This window comes from Thalassophryne amazonica, chromosome 2 (genome assembly GCF_902500255.1).
Source record: "Thalassophryne amazonica chromosome 2, fThaAma1.1, whole genome shotgun sequence".
NCBI lineage: Eukaryota > Metazoa > Chordata > Actinopteri > Batrachoidiformes > Batrachoididae > Thalassophryne > Thalassophryne amazonica.
In genome coordinates this window covers 102,941,473-102,962,812 of record NC_047104.1, presented here as the reverse complement: position 1 = coordinate 102,962,812, position 21,340 = coordinate 102,941,473, and the positions used below count along the sequence as shown (strand labels likewise).

The 21,340-nt window shown below is 40.0% G+C and overlaps 1 protein-coding gene across 1 annotated transcript in view; it reads right to left on the bottom strand.

Moving 5' to 3' along the window:
- sbf2 (SET binding factor 2) overlaps positions 1-21,340 on the bottom strand; it is a 316,027-nt gene that overhangs the window by 161,437 nt on the left and 133,250 nt on the right. Inside the window, 4 exon segments of the mRNA XM_034163256.1 lie at positions 3,722-3,795; positions 8,772-8,877; positions 14,779-14,889; positions 19,045-19,182. Of these exon segments, the coding sequence (XP_034019147.1) occupies positions 3,722-3,795; positions 8,772-8,877; positions 14,779-14,889; positions 19,045-19,182 (429 nt within the window).

The window sequence follows — 21,340 nt, the reverse complement described above, 5'->3', positions numbered from 1 at the left end:
TCGCGAGATTACTCCAGTAAACAAAAGAACAAAGAAAAATGGCTCCCACTGGCAAAATGTCTGCATAGGAAAAGAAAAGCTTTACCGTTAGAAGAAAAGGTGAAAGTCATTTGTTTGAATGAGAAAGGAGAAGGTTCCCGAACGTTAGCTGTTGATTTCAGTGTTGGCAAAAGGCAGATCAACAACATTTATACAAACGCTGAAGATGCACTACAGGAAGAAACTCTTGCATCATGTCCTGATGCTAATGGATGATGTTTACAAGGCATCAGATGTTCCCATTAAATATTTTATGTGCTTAACTTTTTTGTGGACTGATCTTGTTTTGATTTTATATCATTTTTGTGACTTTAAAGGATCCAATTCTTGTACTGTGATGTTTGAACTTAGATTGAGTGAAAGACATGGTTTGTCTCCGACTGTATAAAAAATTTTATGAGAGAGCCGTCCCTCCCTCTCACTCATTATTTTTCTCCATCATTATTGCAGACACAAAACATGCATGCTATCAAGCAACTCACATGGGAAAAAAAAGACAACATAAGATGTAGCCATGTTAACACCTGCTGCACCTCACTGATGTGTACATTTGGTAGTGTCTGTGAAGTTGTGAAGTAATGCTGTTGATATTATATGCCACAAAATATACAACAAAATTAAATAAAAAAAACAACAATTACATGAAATAAGAAGTGGCACTCATGGAAAAATGTAAAACCTCCCCTTATTGCTTCACCTAAAGTTGCTTTGATGGCCACTGCTGCATGTTCTGGCAAAACGGCCCTAATCCATTAACTCTCCAAAAATCCCTTCACTTGGGTCCACTTTTTCAATACGGCAGTGCTGTGCACCTGGTGTACATCAGTTTAAAGGGACGGAGAAGTGCCACTCTGACTGACTGTTGTGTTCAGATTACCAGAGCTTTTGTTTGAGCTGTGACACACATCAATGATGCATCATAATGTAAAATGTTGCATTGGTTCCCACAATGAAACCATCCGCCGTTAAAATCTGTTGTGAATTTTGCCTTCATTTCTTGCACAAATATATCTCTCTCTCTCTCTCTCTCACACACACACACACACACACACACACACACACACACACACACACACACACACACACACACACACACACACACACACACACACACACACACACACACACACACACACACACACACACACACACACACACACACACACACACACACACAAGGTGTGTGTGTGCGCAAGGTGGGGTACACCCAGGACAGGACGCCAGACTGCCACAAGGCCACAAACAGACAAACACATTCACACCCACTCTCACATCTACGGACAATTTAAAGATTCCAATCCACCTAACCCGCATGTCTTTGGATGTGTGAGGAAACCGGAGTACCCGGAAGAAATACATGCAAACACAGGGAGAACATGCAAACTCCACACCGAAAGGCCACAGGCGGGAACTGAACCCATGACTTTCTCGCTGTGAGGCAACAGTACTAACAACTAAGCCACCGTGCTGCCCCAAAATATATCACCAGTTGGTAATTTAAAAAAACAAACAACAAAAACAAAACTTTTTTTATGAATTCCAAGTATTAATTAAGCTGGATGTCAATTGTTTTGGCGCAGCGGTCTCACTACTCTGCATGTGACTTTGCTCTAACACTTGGCTTCCCTCACACACTATTTACTGTGCATGAACCTATTTTTTGGAAGTGATTTCACATGCCATTTAATCGACTTATTTTTTATTATTTTATCTAATGGGATGTTAGCTGGCAGACTGCAGCGCGATGTTAAAAACTGCAATCAGAGCTTAGAAGGCAGATGTCACAATCTGACATCTGTTTCACAGATTGACTTCTATCAACATGGCAGAAGTAGAAAATGACCTTCCATCTCCTCCCTCCTCCAATATATGTTTGCTCAGATGTTATTTTTCAGACTTTACGTTTTTTAATGAAACACTGTTCTCACTGTTTGAATGATCTGTACCATTAAAATTCCTGAATAACTGTTGTTTCAGATGAGCCATAAGTGTTGAAGGCAAAGTGTCATTTTAAAAATAGTATCAAACTTTGAGGAACCATGATCCTCCTACATAGTGCAACACATGCACTGTCATTACTAAACAGGATAAGTGCATTATAAATATGTCTAACTAAAAAGACTGTGAATTCAAAGTTATGCATGCAAATATACTTGTTTACCCCTCAACCAACCAAGCTATTTTAATGAGTAATGTGACCAAGTGTGGTTATTTATGACCCCACTGATTTTATTTTGGAATACTTCTATATAAATGATTCGCAGCCAGTCTGATCTGTGTAAGCCTGATCCCGTCAGTTCTCAGAAGCTAAGCAGTGCAGGATCTGTTTAATACTTGGATGGGAGACCTCTGTGGAACACCAGTGGCTGTATGTTTCTCCAGGTGAAACTGGAATTGCGTCAGGAAAGGCATCCGGCGTAAAACTTGTGCCAAATACCAATGCGGACCTGGCTGTATCCAGTGTGGTGACCCCTAACAAAAACAGGAGCAGCCGAAGGAACAGCAATAACAACTTCTATATTGATTCTTTTAAAGTTGTTCATATTTATTTAACTCTTTAATATATTTGTCCATTGTCCTTTTCATCCTCACTCTGCACATCAACAATCAGTCTCAATGCTTGTGCAGCTGTAAATCTTGCTATTCTAGGTCTGTTGGCCATGCTTCCCTGCAAAACAGTAAAATATAATTATTAGAGTTGGTAAATTACAATGCCATCTGAAGCTATAATGTTGAAAATCTCACAGATCTTCCCAGGGTCATAAGTGACCCTGCACAAGTTTGGCTTATACTTGCCACATGCATTGGCCGACCCTTGCAAAATTCTTGGAACAAATGCAGGACAAATAGATTGACAAATTCATGGTAGGAAACCTTTTTCCAATTAAAATTAGAAAAAGGTGTACAAAAACATAATGACCCTCAGTTGCTTGAGGGTTAATCAAAATTATGTTTGGAGACACTTGCCTCATTGATGAGGTAATTTTCTCTTTAGGTCAATGAGATATGAGTGTCATTGTCATTATTCCACCACAAGAACCCTGGATAACAACACGCCCAGGCCTAAAGAACATGGCAAACTAAAACCCTTTGCCCCCAGTGCCCATTTTTGCACAGATACTTCCCACCAATTATTGTATCTGTAGTTAAGATAAGGCCCTATATTGCATTTCCATTTTCATCAACATGAGAAAAACAATGGATAAGAACAATATGAAAGAAGTTAAGTGTAACATTGTGCATCTATGTGAATCACTGCAAATCTACTTTTTTTTTTTTAAACAGTCAACAATCACTCTGAAGATACTGGGGTTGTCAGATTATTAGTACGCTGTAGCTACATCAACTATACCTCTTTGCTGAGGTGAAAATTGCAATTGCACTTACAGTCTTAAAGATTTGCAAGTACTCTGCAAAATCATCACTACTTTAGGTCACATGAGCTGCAGGTTGTGATGATAAAAACACAGAAAGAACAGAAACAAAAACAAAAATATATCCTCAAACATTTGAGAAAATTTACACTGAACAGAAAGAGAAATTGATGGGAAAACTCATCTGTAAAAAACAAAGGAAATTATACACTTACATGCATGCAGCACAAATAATATTTCAAATACGAGAACTCTGTAGTTCCTGTTATTGTTTCCTATCAAGCAAACAACAGACCAATTTATCAGACACTGGAGTGATAAAGAGGAACACTTGCAGACATATCCGCACCACTGGGGGCGCTCAGTCTGGATGTTTGGCTGCCTGAGTCAAAAACATCAGAGATAAAGAGATAAACAGGAAACCAAGCCAAAAAAACCCCCCCCAAAAAAAAAACCTCAACATTCTTGAAGATGAATCGGCTTTTGAAAACTGAAAGATTTCTACATCATATGTACACCTTGCAGGTCTGTGTGTTATGAACGTTGTTTCTGTGAATATTGGGGTTCCGTATTACCACCTCAGACTCAGGTGTTTACTTATCTCATGGAAAAAATGTCTCATTTCCGAGCTCTAAATAAAAAGCAATTGCTACAGTGGAGACAAAGGCAGCAAAGGACAAACAGCCCAGCTGCTGGTGACCTGCATTATCTTTTCCCGGGGATGAACTTCCTTTGCAACATTACATGTTTAACACACATTCCTCTTTGGTGACTCAGGTGACCCGTGCACACAGAACGGTGCGCTGACCTGATGCACGTCTCCACAGCCAAAAGCCATACCTTACATGGCTGTAGGCTGAATTAAGTGGAAATGACACAACTGATCTCCCTAGAGATGATCAGATGATATTGGCTTTTCAGAATAAAGAGAAGAATGAAAAAATCTGTGAAAACTCTCACTCTCATATTTCTGACTCAAAAAAACAACAAAAAAACCAAACAAAAAATCCAGAATACCTTCATAAAAAGTGGCACACATGATACAAACAATTTCAAAAATAACCTGAATTTGTGGGGTCCATGGTCCTATATTAATTCACTATAAAAAGGAGGGGGGAAACACTGCAAAAACAGTACAAACATAATGATCCATCCATCCATCCATTTTCTTCCGCTTTATCCAGAGTCGGGTCGCGGGGGCAGCAGCTCAAGCAAAGCCGCCCAGACCTCCCGATCCACACACACCTCCCCCAGCTCCTCCGGGGGAACCCCAAGGTGTTCCCAAGCCAGCCAAGAGATGTAGTCCCTCCAGCGTGTCCTGGGTCTTCCCCGGGGCCTCCTCCCAATGGGACGTGCCCGGAACACCTCTCCAGCGAGGCGTCCAGGGGCATCCGGAAAAGATGCCCTAGCCACCTCAACTGACTCCTTTCGACGTGGAGGAGCAGCGGCTCGACTCGAAGCTCCTCCCGAGTGACCGAGCTCCTCACCCTATCTCTAAGGGAGCGCCCAGCCACCCTGCGGAGGAAACTCATCTCGGCCGCTTGTACTCACGATCTCATTCTTTAGGTCATGAGCCAAATCTCATGACCATAGGTGAGGATCGGAACGTAGATCGATCGGTAAATCGAGAGCTTTGCCCCCCTACTCAGCTCTCTCTTCACCACGACGGTCCGATACAGCGACCGCATCACTGCAGATGCTGCACCGATCTGTCTATCGATCTCACGCTCCATCCGTCCCTCACTCGTGAACAAGACCCTGAGATACTTAAACTCCTCCACTTGAGGCAAGGACACTCCACCGACCTGAAGAGGGCAAAGCACCTTTTTCCGGTCGAGAACCATGACCTCGGATTTGGAGGTGCTGATTTTCATCCTGGACGCTTCACACTCGGCTGCTAGGAGCTATGTTGTCGGGGGCTTTGTGCTCCCTGTAGGGTCTCCCAAGGCAAACAGGTCCTAACTGACAGGTCAGACTAAGGGCAGTTCAGAACCTCCATGACCAGTAAAAAAAAAATCAAGGACCGAGACGTCGCCCGGTATGGCGAAGCCGGGGCCCCACCCTGGAGCCAGGCCAGGGGTTGGGGCTCGTGGTCGGGCCTTAGCCCATGGGGCCCAGGCGGGCTCAGCCCGAAAGAGTGACGTGGGCCCGCCCTCCTGTGGGTTCACCACCTGCAGAGGGGGCCATGGGGGTCGTGTGCAGAGAGGATTGGGTGGCAGTTGAGGGCGGGTGGGCCAGCGGCCCGGTCCATGCTCACAGCCCCTGGCTGTTGGGACGTGGAATGTCACCTCGCTGGGGGGGGAAGGACCCTGAGCTTGTGCGGGAGGTTGAGAGATACCGAGTAGACTTTAGTCGGGCTCACCTCCACGCACAGCTTGTGCTCTGGTACCCAACTCGTGAAGACGAGCTGGACAAACATAATGACTAAAGTTTTATTTGTTAATTATTGTTTTCAATTTAGTTTCATGCTAGTATGAGTCACTAAAGTACATCCCTGTGTGCAGAATATATGCACAAGCCCAACCAGTGCCCTGGGTCCGCTACAGATGTTGTTGTCCATTCGGCTACTCCCTTTTTGTTCGGGGTCACCACAGCAGATACAGCCAGATCCGCACTGGTATTTGGCACAAGTTTTATGCCGGATGCCCTTCCTGACGTAACTCCAGTTTTACCTGGAGAAACATACAGCCGCTGGTGTTCCAATGAGGTCTCCCATCCAAGTACTAACCAGATGCCACTCTGCTTAGCTTCTGAGATCTGATGGGATCAGGCTTAAACAGAGCAGACTGGCTGCCCTGGGGCCGATACAGATATCAGATTTTAAAAAATGATACAGATATATCTGCCAATATATACATTAAAAACGTCAATGATCGTCTCCTGTATACTTCCCCCCTAGCTGTCTGTACTAATAATGAAAAAATCCAACTCTGTCACATTTACTCTGTCACGTGGTACATGTCAAGGTTGTCCCCTCTCCCCTTTACTTTTTGCTTCAGCAATAGAGTCACTACCAATGAGTCTCAGAACCTCTTTCTTGTTCCAGGGTGCGACTCATGGGAGTACAGAACATAGGGTTGCTCTGTATACAGACAATTTAATTTTAGATGCCACAAATCCAACTAGTCATGTAACATCTATTATGGAAGTACTCCAAAATTTTGGCTGTTTTTCTGGATATAGGCTTAACATACAAAAAAGTGAAAGAATGCCTATAAATGTAGCTGCACAGCATCTCAGCCAAACTGATCTTCCTTTCAGTCTGACTCATTCTGGCTTTAAGTACTTGGGAGTGAATGGAACTGGTTTACCTCAGCCTCTGCAGGCTGCAAATTGTCCAACATAAGGTCCAACATAAGGTCACCTTTTCAAAGATGGGCTAATTTACTAGTGTGTCCTTTAGGTAGGATTAATAAAGTGAAAATGGATGTTTTACTCAAGTATTGACATCTTTTTCAGTGTATTCCACAGTTCTTACTCAAAACCTTCTTTGAATCAATCAATCAAATGATTTCCTCATTTATATGGGAAGGTAAAACTCCAAGAGTACATAAATCATTATTACAAAAATGTTGGCTCAGTGGAAGTCTGTCTTTACCTAATTTGATGTTTTATTACTGAGGAGCTAACATTCAAAAATGCATTTACTGGTTAAAAGATACAACGTGGTGTCAGAAGCTCAGTTGTGTTTACCTCTCTCCCTGCCTTATTATTTTCATCTATCCCTGTGTCCCTGTCTCGGTATACAGATAATCCTGTTCAATCCATCTTTATAAAGGACAGTGTTAATGGCCTCAGCAATTATTTATGCAGCATTTTCATTTTTCCAAAGGTGACAAACTGAGTTACTTCACTGTTTCTTTCATTTTTCATTTTCTTCATCCTTTTCTGAAAATCAGTTCTGGAAAGAAACAGAATGAATGATATACAAATAACAAATGTTTATGAGTTCAATGGTACAAATATTTCATGACGTGAAAGCTGGAACGTACCATTCAACAAGGCTCGATGAATGGTACGTTCCAGCTTTCACCTAATTAAATATTTGTTCCATTGAAAGAATGTAAAAACATTCATTATTTGTTTTATATAACGGCTAAAATACATCCTTGTCATTTCATATTTTATTAATTTATAAACAATTGAAAAGGGACTTACATTTTGGTGTTCCACTGCTGCTAAAGTCTATCACGAACTTTAAATAGGAGTCCAAATTGTGATGTGTAGTCTGGTGATGCTGTGCACTGACTTCGTACTTTCAAAAAACAACAACAACAAAAAAGACTGTGGACTGCCTCAGTGCAGTGACAAAAAAAAAAAAAAAAAAAAAAAAAAAAATCACATCAGAAATTCGTCCAGCTTTTCATTCTAACTTCCTCCTAACACAACTCTTCATGCTTACAGATTGCTTACAGTGCAGTGGATTTGTTGTGTGTGTGTGTGTGCGTGTGTGTGTGCGCGCACACATGGTGAGTGCAATGGTACCAAACATATGGAACCAAATTTGCACACTAAATGGAACCAAACTGCACTCTCAATGCAATGCAACACAAATGGGACAAATAATCCATGTCACGTGACATACAAAGCACCAATCAAATGACAAGGATCCACTCAGCTGTTATATAAAAGCAAATAATGCAGCTGTCCAGGAATTACAAAAATCCACCACACAATCAAATATATATATAATCTCTCATTTACACAATTATCAAATACAAAAACACAGATACAAAAACACATTGTTTATGTGATCCTCTACAACACTTCATCTAACCTGGGAGGGCAATATAAGATGCTAAATTTTGCAGCTTCCTCTCTGCCTGTCAACCACTGCCTGCTGCCTCATGTCATTGCTGCTGCTCAGTGCTGTCTCCAGCTGTGGACTCCGATCAGAGAGAAAACATGGATAATCTAATCACCACTACCTTATATCAAAAATAAGCACTGGTGGAGAGTGATGTGATCCAAACCCATCCACCAAAGTCAAACCTATATGCTACTGTTGCAATATTGCAATTTTTTATGTGAGTTGTTTCACTGAATTGATACAGATGTGTTTCCTTTGCAGCAATTTGTATAAAAAATGGATTTCTCTTGTACAACTATCAAATGTGATCGCAGTACTCAGAGACTTGATTATAATGTTTTAATATGGCCAGAGTGGTGAAAGAGTGAACTGTCCTTTAAAACAAAAATGATGATAGTGGTCATTCAGAAAGCAATCATAGGAAGCAGGGTCAATTTTAAGAGCATAATGGCATCATGTAGTGACAGCAGTACAGTACAGGTCACTACTGAGTTGTGCTTTGACTTTCTGATGGAGTGATGAGCAGTTATCAATATATTAGGACCCACCAAGCTGCTGAAACAGTAGTGCGACACTCTTGGAAGTGACAGGTAAAGTGTCATTCAGGGGGGTCTGAATAAGCTGTCGGTCTCCTGCTCCAAGGCTAAACAGCTTCTGAAAGGAAGAACAATGGGAACAGAATCTCATGTATACATACATGTATTTAACCATTAATAAGGTAAGGCAAAATATTACAAATCACAGAAGCAAAGGAACAAGAGTGCTTTCCCTATTTAAGACAGAGGCTAATCTTACAATAAGAATTCTAAGAAATGACTGATTAAGGTTTGTTTGTTATTGTGGTTGTTATTTATTCGCAGGCTTTGAAAACATCACAAATATGACAATGCAGCTTAATATGATTACTTTATTAATATTTCTTCTTATAAAATCCAATGCTGAAACCTGTCTTTTAACAAAAAAAAAAGCTAAACAAAAAACAAGCTTCCCTTAAAACGTTACAGCAGAAATATTAAAAGTACAAAAGTGCAAGATCAACCTTAAAATCAACCTGAAAAACGTGCACAGACAAATGCTCACACCCTTAACGGAAATTGAGACAAATACAACCAAATATTTATGGTAATTATTTTCATCTGAAGCTTAAGTAGCTGCACAATTTCTCCAATCTCAGATTTTTTTGCTTAATACAAGACAATTTGGCTGGATTTAGGATTATTTGATTTATTTTGAGAGGGTCAGTTTTTGCAGTGTGGATATCAGTTACAGAAAACAGCTGCATTAGGATGGTTATCCTTTCAGACTTTCAGAATGCACTGTGCTTTCATCACTCAAGAACAATTATGCTGTTCAATGGTGTACAGACACCAGAGCTGCAAGGTTGAATTACGGTATACATATATATACACACACACATATATATATATATATATATATATATATATATATATACATATACATATATATACATATATATATATATATACACACACACACACACACACACACACACACACACACACAGTGGTATGTAAAAGTCTGGGCACCCGTGATGATTTCCATGATTTTCCTTTATAAATCACTGGATGTTTGGATCAGCAATTTCAGTTAAATATATCATATAGCAGACAAAGACACTGATATCTGAGAAGTGAAATGAAGTTTCTAGTATTTACAGAAAGTGTACAATAATTATTTAAACAAAATTAGGCAGGTGCATAAATTTGGGCACCCCAACAGAAAAAACTAAGTCAATATTTAGAAGATCCTCCTTTTGTTGTGGGCTGGGGTGTTTGGTTGGCTGGTTTGGTTTTTGTTTTCTGTTTCTCCCACCAGGTGGTATGCATTCAGGACTGAGTGGCTGAGCATCAGGACCTCACCCTGAACACCTGAGGCTTGTTATCATGTGCAGGTCATCAGGACTCACAGCTGTGGTGTATTTTGTCATAATCAGAGATTGCTGCATTTAAACCTTGAATGCACAGTGTGTGATTGCCAGAGACTTGACCTTGTGAGCAGACGTGTGAGATCGACGTCAGGAGAACAATCTCACCATCACGGACACAGAGACCGCTCCAGGTTTGACGCCACAGTCTGTGAAGGAGGACTGGGTGAGGTCTCACGCTCTTCAGCACACTTCCTGAGGTAATTTGGTTTTGGTGACTTTTGTGAAGTAATGACAGTGGATTTGGTGTCTCTCACACCTTGTGTTAGTGAGCTGTCACGTTATGCTAATTGTCTAATCAGCTTCTGCTGCAGTGGAGGTTTGAACTGAGTTGTTCCGTGCATGCAGGGTAAGAAGCTGATGTATAGATTTAAGCCAGGAAGTGTTTGCTGATTGCGTGCACCTTTGAGTTGTGTCTCTCTGTGTGGAGTTGGACTCACCTCATGTTTTCTTTCTTCACAGACTCGGTTTGTCGCGGCCACCTGGGGGGTGTCGGCGGGGTCCCTGGGTCCGAACTGCTGTGGCTCCGGACCGTTTGCGCTGCTGAGAGCGCGCCGTGTTTTCACCTCACCAGAACGCGGACATTTTTGGTTGTTTATCACTACAGTTATGTTTATTAAATTCTGTTATCTTTTGAACCGTGCTCTGCTTATTTTATGCTGGCTCCTTTCAAACGCTGGGTCGGTCCTCCGACCGCGTCCAAAACATAACACCTTTTGCAGAAATAACAGCCTCTAAATGCTTCCTATAGCTTCTAATGAGAGAGTGGATTCTGGCTGAAGGCATTTTGGACCATTCTTCTTTATAAAACATCTCCAGTTCAGTCAGGTTTGTTGGTTTCAGAGCATGGACAGCCCGCTTAAAATCACACCACAGATTTTCAATAATATTCAGGTCTGGGGACTGAGATGGCCATTCCAGAATGCTGTACTTGTTCCTCTGCATGAATGCGTTAGTAGATTTTGAGCAGTGTTTAGGGTCGTTGGCTTGTTGAAAGATCCACCCCGGCGCAACTTCAACTTTGTCACCGATTCATGAACACTGTTCTCAAGAATCTGCTGATATTGACTGGATACCATGTGACCCTCAACTTTAAGAAGATTTCCAATACCTGCACTGGCCTCACAGCCACACAGCATGAGGGAACCACCTCCAAATTTTACTGAAGGTAGCAAGTGTTATTCTTGGAATGCTGTATTCTTTTTCAGCCATGCATACCGCCCCTTGTTATGTCCAAATAACTCAATTTTAGTTTCATCAGTCCACAGCACCTTATTCCAAAATTAAGCTGGCTTGTCCAAATGTGGTTTAGCATACCTCAAGCGATTCTGTTTGTGGGGTGTATGCAGAAAAGGCTTCCTGTGCATTACTCTCCCATACAGCATCTCCTTGTACAAAGTGCGCTGTATAGTTGAATGATGCACAGAGACACTATCTGCAGCAAGATCATGTTGTAGATCTTTGGAGCAGGTCTGTGGGTTGACTTTGACTGTTCTCACCATCCTTCGCTTCAGCTTATCTGAGATTTTTCTTGCCCTGCCACTTCAGGCCTTAACTAGTACTGTGCCTGTGGTCTTCCACTCACAGTGGAAAATGACAGCTGAAATCTTTGAGATAGCTTTTTGTATCCTTCCCCTAAACCATGATGTTGAACAATCTTTGTTTACAGGTCATTTTAGAGGTGTTTAGAGGCTCCCATGTTGCCACTCATTAGAAGAGATGCAAAGAGGAGAAACATTTACAAATGGCTACTTTAAATACCCTTTCTAATGATTGGATTCACCTGTTTAAGGAGATCAAGGGTCAATGAGCTTACCAAACCAATTTTGTGTTTCAATAAATAGTGCTCAGTGTATTCAAATCAATAAAATGACAAGGGTGCCCAAATTTATGCACCTGCATAATTTTGTTTAAATAATTATTGCACACTTTCTGTAAAAACTAGAAACTTCATTTTACTTCTCGAATATCAGTGTGTTTGTCTGCTACATGATATATTTAACTGAAATTGCTGATCCAAACAACCAATGATTTATAAAGGAAAATCATGGAAATCACCAGGGGTGCCCAAATTTTTTACATACCACTGTGTGTGTATATATATATATATATATATATATATATATAAAATGTTTCCCCTGTGTGCCTCAGAGAATTAATATGTGAGATCCTGATGTGTGCTATTCCAACAGTGATTACTGAGGTCAAATACCTAATGCAGCAGTTTTACTTTGGGAATCTAAGAGCTTTGGATTGTTTCTGATTGTGATTATGGGTACTTAAGTATCACGAATTGGCAAGCAGACACTAAGTCAGACATAAAACAAAGGTTTTCAGTTAAGCATAACAGTTAAAGGAACAGAATTCATATGATTCCTGACATGCAAGTATCGCAACATCATTGGCACAGAAACCTAGCTCTTTGTCCTTTCAAACAAACTTTTTTTTAACTTGAGTAATAAGCGGTTTTCCCCTCTCACTTGACAGTGATAAATATTTTCAGCAACTTGCCAATATGACAGAGTCATAATGCAAGGCTTGACATTAACTTTGCTACACACAAGCCCACAGAGCAGGTAGACACTGACAGACACACTGTAAAAAAAGCTAAATCTTGCAAAATATATTTGGGTAATTTCTCGTCAAAATATCTCACCTATAGTTGGGTCTAAATCATTTCACAATTAAAATTTCAGCAAGAAACAAGATTTCATCTTTTAGATAATACATCTTAAAAATCTTTGTTAAGTAAAAGTGTCCTGCAAACATTTTCTTTTCAGACATGAGACAAAACAAGCTTTTTGACTCACTGTAAGACTTTTAAGCCACTGAGTTCTTTGGAAAAGATGCAACACTTCGCAATACTTTTAAAACATTGCTCAAACTGGGATTTTTCAGCTAATTTCATGATCTTATATGAAGAAATTAAATTACATTAATTAATTTTAATTTTCTTTTAACTTGTTACAAAAGAAAACTCCTTTTATCATGAGATGAAGATGTCAAACTGGAATTTTATTTCTTGCAGGTGTTTATATGGTGTGCTAACATTGTGTGATGTTTCTCTGAGGTCCAATATACAGTTTAGGAGGAGGAGGAGCTGCATTTACTAGACTTAAGCTCCTTTCACACTGGCATATTCGTAGAGCTGCTTATTGTGGCGTACCGTCTACGCTGAGCTGAGCAGCTCTTCGCCCACTTTTAGCAGCTCTTCATTGAGTTTTTTTCTCCCTACGCAGCAGTATGTTGAGGGCTACACGTGTAGGATGGAAGAAATTAAACATGTTTCATTTTCTTCGGAGCAGAGCGTTGGACACAGTTTTAAGCAGGTCTGCGTAGCACAGCGTTACTGCATGCAAGTCATCAGATGCCCTGATCGATCAGGTCTGATCAAATAAATAAATAAATAAATAAATAAATAAATAATAATAATGTTAAATGACTGTTTCTGAGCTGCACCACACTGTGCAGTAGAGAACAGAGCGCACTTCCACAGAGGCAGAAAATAGCAGCTTTGGCTACATACGTGGCAGTAATGCAACTGTAATAACCTCGTGATACAGTCCACTGTTTTCCAAGTGCAGTGATGTGTTCTGCACACCCGACAGGAGTGAACTGATTTTAAATAGCGGCAAGGGCGAACACACGCAGCTGCAAGCAGATCTATGAACACGGAAAAAGGCTGAGTACGCGTGCATTTCATGTGTATTTAAATGAAACACAACGCCGCAGTACGAATACGCCAATGTGAAAGGGGCTTTAGGGATAGACAGTTTGTCTATTGCTTGTCATTTCTCTCTCTCTACCTCTTTTGTTTTGTTTACAGTCCATGTTGGTAACTTCGTTGTTGCAAACACTGTTTTTGTCAGTATGTCTCACTGTCACTGTTTGTTTAATGGTACTGTTGTGTGTCAACCACTTAATAAATTCCTACTTTTATTATGTTATCTATTTTTTACCATCTTATTGTTAATTGTGATTTTATTAGTTTAATGTAAGCTTCTGGTGTTGCCAGCGTGATTCTATGTGTGATTTTAACCTGGCTAAATAAAGAAATGAAAAGAAATCCAATCACTGTTGCAATACTCAAAATTGTATATATTATTTGTGACAGGATGGCAAAATCTGCTGCTGGGTGTTTTTTCCCCCACTCTCAGGTGTGATCTGCCAATGAAGACCTGGGAAACACTGGAATTAAATAAACAAATAATTCAATTTTAAAAGACTGAAAGATTGAAAATTTTTTCATCCTTGCAGAAGAGATCTCGATCTCACTGGGACTAACCTGGTTAAATAAAGGTTAAATTGAATTCAAATTAAAAATGTGTGTAGAGCCGAAAGATATGAAAGCATGAAGGACAGGTGCCCCCCCCTCCAGGAACAGATTTGGGCAGCCCTGCTTTACGGTGTGAACCAGCCCTGATTCACACTAGAGTGATATATACAGACAGGTTGGTCTTTATTTTATTTTAAGGTCATTGTTCATGGTAAAAGGTGCCAAAGGACGGCCCAACATCTATGCTGATTTCATTCTTCTGTGATAAACAACAGCAGCAGTGTACGATGCCAACCAGACATTTTGGAAATGCTTTTCTTCATTAAAGTCCTACCTGAGATCCACCAGCAACAGGAACTTGAAATGTAAAAAGATTGGCCACCAGACCCTCCAAAGGGAAACTCAGGCTGTCAATGTACACTGTGTAGATCAGACCCAAGCAGCCCTGTTCAGAGAAAGATGTGAAATACAAATTACTTATGGGGACACACACACACACACACACACACACACACACACACACACACACACACACACACACACACACACACACACACACACACACACACACACACACACACACACACACACACACACACACACACACACAAGGTGTCACAGATCATAAAAACACAGTTCAGATTGAATACGCTTCAAGTGCAATGCTCGGTTCAATGTCTCACGACTGCACAGGGAAGACGAGATGGACACCTTTTCTTCGACTCCTTTCATTTTTGAGAGATTCTCTTGGCTTGTGGATACAGAACTGTGGTGAGCGTGCAATAAACCGAGCACAAGGCTCCTTTTATCAGACTGTGTTCACGACTGCATAACATTCACATGCAGCTGCTTTTTATATATGTATAAAGCTGAAGATATTCAGTGGCCACACGTGTATATATAGTGTATTTCGCTATGTATTAACAGTAGAATATTCAGACACTGTTAGGAAGACTGATAGTGACATATTTACTTATCTGTGGTCATAGGTTCCCTGCAATAGACAGGCATTCTGTCCAGCGTGTACTCCACCTCACGCCCTATAACTGCTGAGATAGGCTCCAACCGCCCCCCCCTCCCCCCCCATGACCTTTGATTGGAGTAAGTGGGTTTAGAAAATGAATGAATGAATGAATGAATGGTCAAAAGATGACAAGTACTACTGTAATTCATTTACTTTTTACTAAAGTCCATTTTGATTAGTACCATCTCTGACATATAAGATTAATTCAATTCAATTTTATTTATATAGCGCCAAATCACAACAAACAGTTGCCCCAAGGCGCTTTATATTGTAAGGCAAGGCCATACAATAATTACGTAAAAACCCCAAAGGTCAAAACGACCCCCTGTGAGCAAGCACTTGGCGACAGTGGGAAGAAAAAACTCCCTTTTAACAGGAAGAAACCTCCAGCAGAACCAGGCTCAGGGAGGGGCAGTCTTCTGGTGGGACTGGTTGGGGCTGAGGGAGAGAACCAGGAAAAAGACAAGCTGTGGAGGGGAGTACAGATCAATCACTAATGATTAAATGCAGAGTGGTGCATACAGAGCAAAAAGAGAAAGAAACACTCAGTGCATTATGGGAACCCCCCAGCAGTCTAAGTCTATAGCAGCATAACTAAGGGATGGTTCAGGGTCACCTGATCCAGCCCTAACTATAAGCTTTAGCAAAAAGGAAAGTTTTAAGCCTAATCTTAAAAGTAGAGAGGGTGTCTGTCTCCCTGATCCGAATTGGGAGCTGGTTCCACAGGAGAGGAGCCTGAAAGCTGAAGGCTCTGCCTCCCATTCTACTCTTACAAACCCTAGGAACTACAAGTAAGCCTGCGGTCTGAGAGCGAAGCGCTCTATCGGGGTGATATGGTACTATGAGGTCCCTAAGATAAGATGGGACCTGATTATTCAAAACCTTATAAGTAAGAAGAAGAATTTTAAATTCTATTCTAGAATTAACAGGAAGCCAATGAAGAGAGGCCAATATGGGTGAGATATGCTCTCTCCTTCTAGTCCCCGTCAGTACTCTAGCCGCAGCATTTTTAATTAACTGAAGGCTTTTCAGGGAACTTTTAGGACAACCTGATAATAATGAATTACAATAGTCCAGCCTAGAGGAAATAAATGCATGAATTAGTTTTTCAGCATCACTCTGAGACAAGACCTTTCTAATTTTAGAGATATTGCGTAAATGCAAAAAAGCAGTCTTACATATTTGTTTAATATGCGTTTTGAATGACATATCCTGATCAAAAATGACTCCAAGATTTCTCACAGTATTACTAGAGGTCAGGGTAATGCCATCCAGAGTAAGGATCTGGTTAGACACCATGTTTCTAAGATTTGTGGGGCCAAGTACAATAACTTCAGTTTTATCTGAGTTTAAAAGCAGGAAATTAGAGGTCATCCATGTCCTTATGTCTGTAAGACAATCCTGCAGTTTAGCTAATTGGTGTGTGTCCTCTGGCTTCATGGATAGATAAAGCTGGGTATTATCTGTGTAACAATGAAAATTTAAGCAATGCCGTCTAATAATACTGCCTAAGGGAAGCATGTATAAAGTGAATAAAATTGGTCCTAGCACAGAACCTTGTGGAACTCCATAATTAACTTTAGTCTGTGAAGAAGATTCCCCATTTACATGAACAAATTGTAATCTATTAGATAAATATGATTCAAACCACCGCAGCGCAGTGCCTTTAATACCTATGGCATGCCCTAATCTCTGTAATAAAATTTTATGGTCAACAGTATCAAAAGCAGCACTGAGGTCTAACAGAACAAGCACAGAGATGAGTCCACTGTCTGAGGCCATAAGAAGATCATTTGTAACCTTCACTAATGCTGTTTCTGTACTATGATGAATTCTAAAACCTGACTGAAACTCTTCAAATAGACCATTCCTCTGCAGATGATCAGTTAGCTGTTTTACAACTACCCTTTCAAGAATTTTTGAGAGAAAAGGAAGGTTGGAGATTGGCCTATAATTAGCTAAGATAGCTGGGTCAAGTGATGGCTTTTTAAGTAATGGTTTAATTACTGCCACCTTAAAAGCCTGTGGTACATAGCCAACTAATAAAGATAGATTGATCATATTTAAGATCAAAGCATTAAATAATGGTAGGGCTTCCTTGAGCAGCCTGGTAGGAATGGGGTCCAATAGACATGTTGATGGTTTGGATGAAGTAACTAATGAAAATAACTCAGACAGAACAATCTGAGAGAAAGAGTCTAACCAAATACCGGCATCACTGAAAGCAGCCAAAGATAACGATACGTCTTTGGGATGGTTATGAGTAATTTTTTCTCTAATAGCTAAAATTTTATTAGCAAAGAAAGTCATGAAGTCATTACTAGTTAAAGTTAAAGGAATACTCGGCTCAATAGAGCTCTGACTCTTTGTTAGCCTGGCTACAGTGCTGAAAAGAAACCTGGGGTTGTTCTTATTTTCTTCAATTAGTGATGAGTAGTAAGATGTCGTAGCTTTATGGAGGGCTTTTTTATAGAGCAACAGACTCTTTTTCCAGGCTAAGTGAAGATCTTCTAAATTAGTGAGACGTCATTTCCTCTCCAACTTACGGGTTATCTGCTTTAAGCTGCGAGTTTGTGAGTTATACCACGGACTCAGGCACTTCTGATTTAAAGCTCTCTTTTTCAGAGGAGCTACAGCATCCAAAGTTGTCTTCAATGAGGATGTAAAACTACTGACGAGATACTCTCTCACTTACAGAGTTTAGGTAGCTACTCTGCACTGTGTTGGTATATGGCATTAGGGAACATAAAGAAGGAAACATATCCTTAAACCTAGTTACAGTGCTTTCTGAAAGACTTCTAGTGTAATAAAACTTATTCCCCACTGCTGGGTAGTCCATCAGAGTAAATGTAAATGTTATTAAGAAATGATCAAACAGAAGGGAGTTTTCAGGGAATACTGTTAAGTCTTCAATTTCCATACCATAAGTCAGAACAAGATCTAAGATATGATTAAAGTGGTGGGTGGACTCATTTACATTTTGAGCAAAGCCAATAGAGTCTAATAATAGATTAAATGCAGTGTTGAGGCTGTCATTCTCAGCATCTGTGTGGATGTTAAAATCGCCCACTATAATTATCTTATCTGAGCTAAGCACTAAGTCAGACAAAAGTTCTGAAAATTCACAGAGAAACTCACAGTAACGACCAGGAGGACGATAGATAACAACAAATAAAACTTGTTTTTGGGACTTCCAATTTGGATGGACAAGACTAAGAGTCAAGCTTTCAAATGAATTAAAGCTCTGTCTGGGTTTTTGATTAATTAATAAGCTAGAATGGAAGATTGCTGCTAATCCTCCGCCTCGGCCCGTGCTACAAGCGTTCTGGCAGTTAGTGTGACTCGGGGGTGTTGACTCATTTAAACTAACATATTCATCCTGCTGTAACCAGGTTTCTGTAAGGCAGAATAAATCAATATGTTGATCAATTATTATATCATTTACTAACAGGGACTTAGAAGAGAGAGACCTAATGTTACCTAATGTTGATTAAAGGAAAGCTTTGACTTGAATGACCTTTACAAGAGCACAAGAATAACTTAATAAATAAATATTTAATTGTGGTGTCTCATTACCCGGAATATTTCAGGATAATCCAGCCTGGAAACAAGAATGAGACTTTTTGGTGCAAACACTTGAGCCGGCTGGATCAGGCCATCCTCCTCCGCCTCCTCCTCATCATCATCTCCATCAGCTTCAATACCCTTTGATCCCTGCAACATTTAAAAAGCCATGTTGGTGAAAGAGTTCAACTTCAATTATGGGCCATGAAAGTAAAAGAAAAATGTCCAATATGTTTTCCAGGTATTTCAGAAAGTGAATATTTTACAGTACATCCATTGCTGCATTTAAGGCCTGCAACACATTCCAAGCAAAGGTGGGACGCTACTGCAATTACCATTTTGTAATGTTGCCATTCTATCTCACAACACTTAAAAGATGTTTTGATGTGGAGCATACAAGCAATGAACCATTTCAGGTGTTATTTTGTCCCATTCTTCCTGCAAACATGTCTGAAGGTGTGCAACCTCACAGGAAACAGGTCAGGGCTGCAGGCAGACCAGACCAGTACCCATTTCCTCTTCTTCTGCAGCCATGCCTTTGTAATTATGTAGAATGTGGTTTTGCATCATCTTGAGAGAAAAAAGATGTTGTCTTGAAGGCATGTTGTTCTAAAATCTGAATGTACTATTCTGCATAAATGGTGCCATCACAGAAGTGTAAATTACCTTTGCCAAGGACACTGACAACTCCATACCATGACAGATGCTGTCTTTTGGAATTGTTGATAATAGTCTGGACGGTCCTTTTAATCTTTTGTTTGGAGCACACAGCATCCATTTTGTGAAAAAAAAAATAAAATAAAATAAAATAAAATAAACAAACAACAAAAAAAAACCAATGAGAATACAAATGCGTTTGTCCACAATTCCACTGCATGAAGGTTCAAGCCAAATGCTTCAGAACCTAGAGAAGTTGCTGACACTTCTGTACTAGATTAACATAAGGTTTCTTTTCTGTGCAGTAAAATTTAAAGTGGCATTTGTGAATGTAACTTTTGACAAGTAACCTTTGCCCATGTGGTTATATCAAATATTGATGAATGACGGTTGCTGATTAAACATTGAAATTTTTCCTTGAATCATTTAATGATATTATGCACAGCAGAGGGAGAAAAATATAAATTCCTTACAATCTTTCTGTAAGGAAAATTGTTTTTGAACATTTCTTATGCATTTGTTGACAAATTAATGATTCTCTGCCCATCTTTACTCCTCAAAGACTCAGTCTGTTGTGGATACTGGTTTTGTATCACGATAACATGCTGACATCATGTTTTAAATAGAGCTGGGCAATGATTAAAAATTTTAATCGAGATTAATCGCATGATTTCCATGATTAATTGCATTGTTATACGCAAAATCCAAAAATGAATTCAAAAGTAGTTTATAGCACAATTTTAAATGTTCTGCCACATGAATGAAAGTGCCACATTTGTTCTGCAAACACTTATTTTGTTTATACAGTTGCAGCTAAATAAAAACGTTATGGTTACCCAGTGATGTCGAGTAGTCCCCAGTGAGAGCAACAGTGGGAGCACATTGTAAAGTTGTGGCTTTTGCAGTCCTCTCCTTTATGGCGCATCATGAGGGAATCTCATATGTGCTGTCATTTGTTGCGATTCTCAGAATGTCTCTCAGACCGATGTCCTCCACAACACTAATCGCCCTGCAGTCGGCAGCAATCTATTTTGCTGTCACATTTACGAGCCTCACTTGCATTTGTTTATAATTCTCTCACACGCTGCATCTAACATAGTCTACCGAAGCCTCATGCCGCAGTTTGTTTTGTTGAATGATTTGCAGGTATCAGCTGTGTGTACTGCATTTAGGTGAAATTTAAGACTCAAAGTACTTTGCTGATAAGAAAATTCAGTTTTGCAGTGGCTACAAATAACTTTTGTTTTGTCGACTACGTCTTCTGGAAGCACTTTAAAATGAAAATGGCCAAGTTCTGTGCCCTTCTTCGTGATGCTTGTTTTCTACCAATTATTTTCTTTTCCAGTCAGGGACTCATCACACCGGTTCCCTTGAGCGTGGCAACAGTCAGTGACAGACTTGCAAAACAAAAGCCTGTGAGCAACAGACTCTTACCAAAAAAAAAAAAAAAAAAAAACCTGCGTTAATGTGCGATAAAAAATTGCAGGCATTAATTAATTAATGCGTTAATGCGATAACGTGTTAGCTTGCCCAGCCCTACCTTTAAAGAAACATCATTAATTTATACCCAATTACTAGCCTTAAACTGCCCCATCCCAAATTTTTGTTAATATGCTGCAAGTCTGCAATACAGCACATTAACAAAATAAAT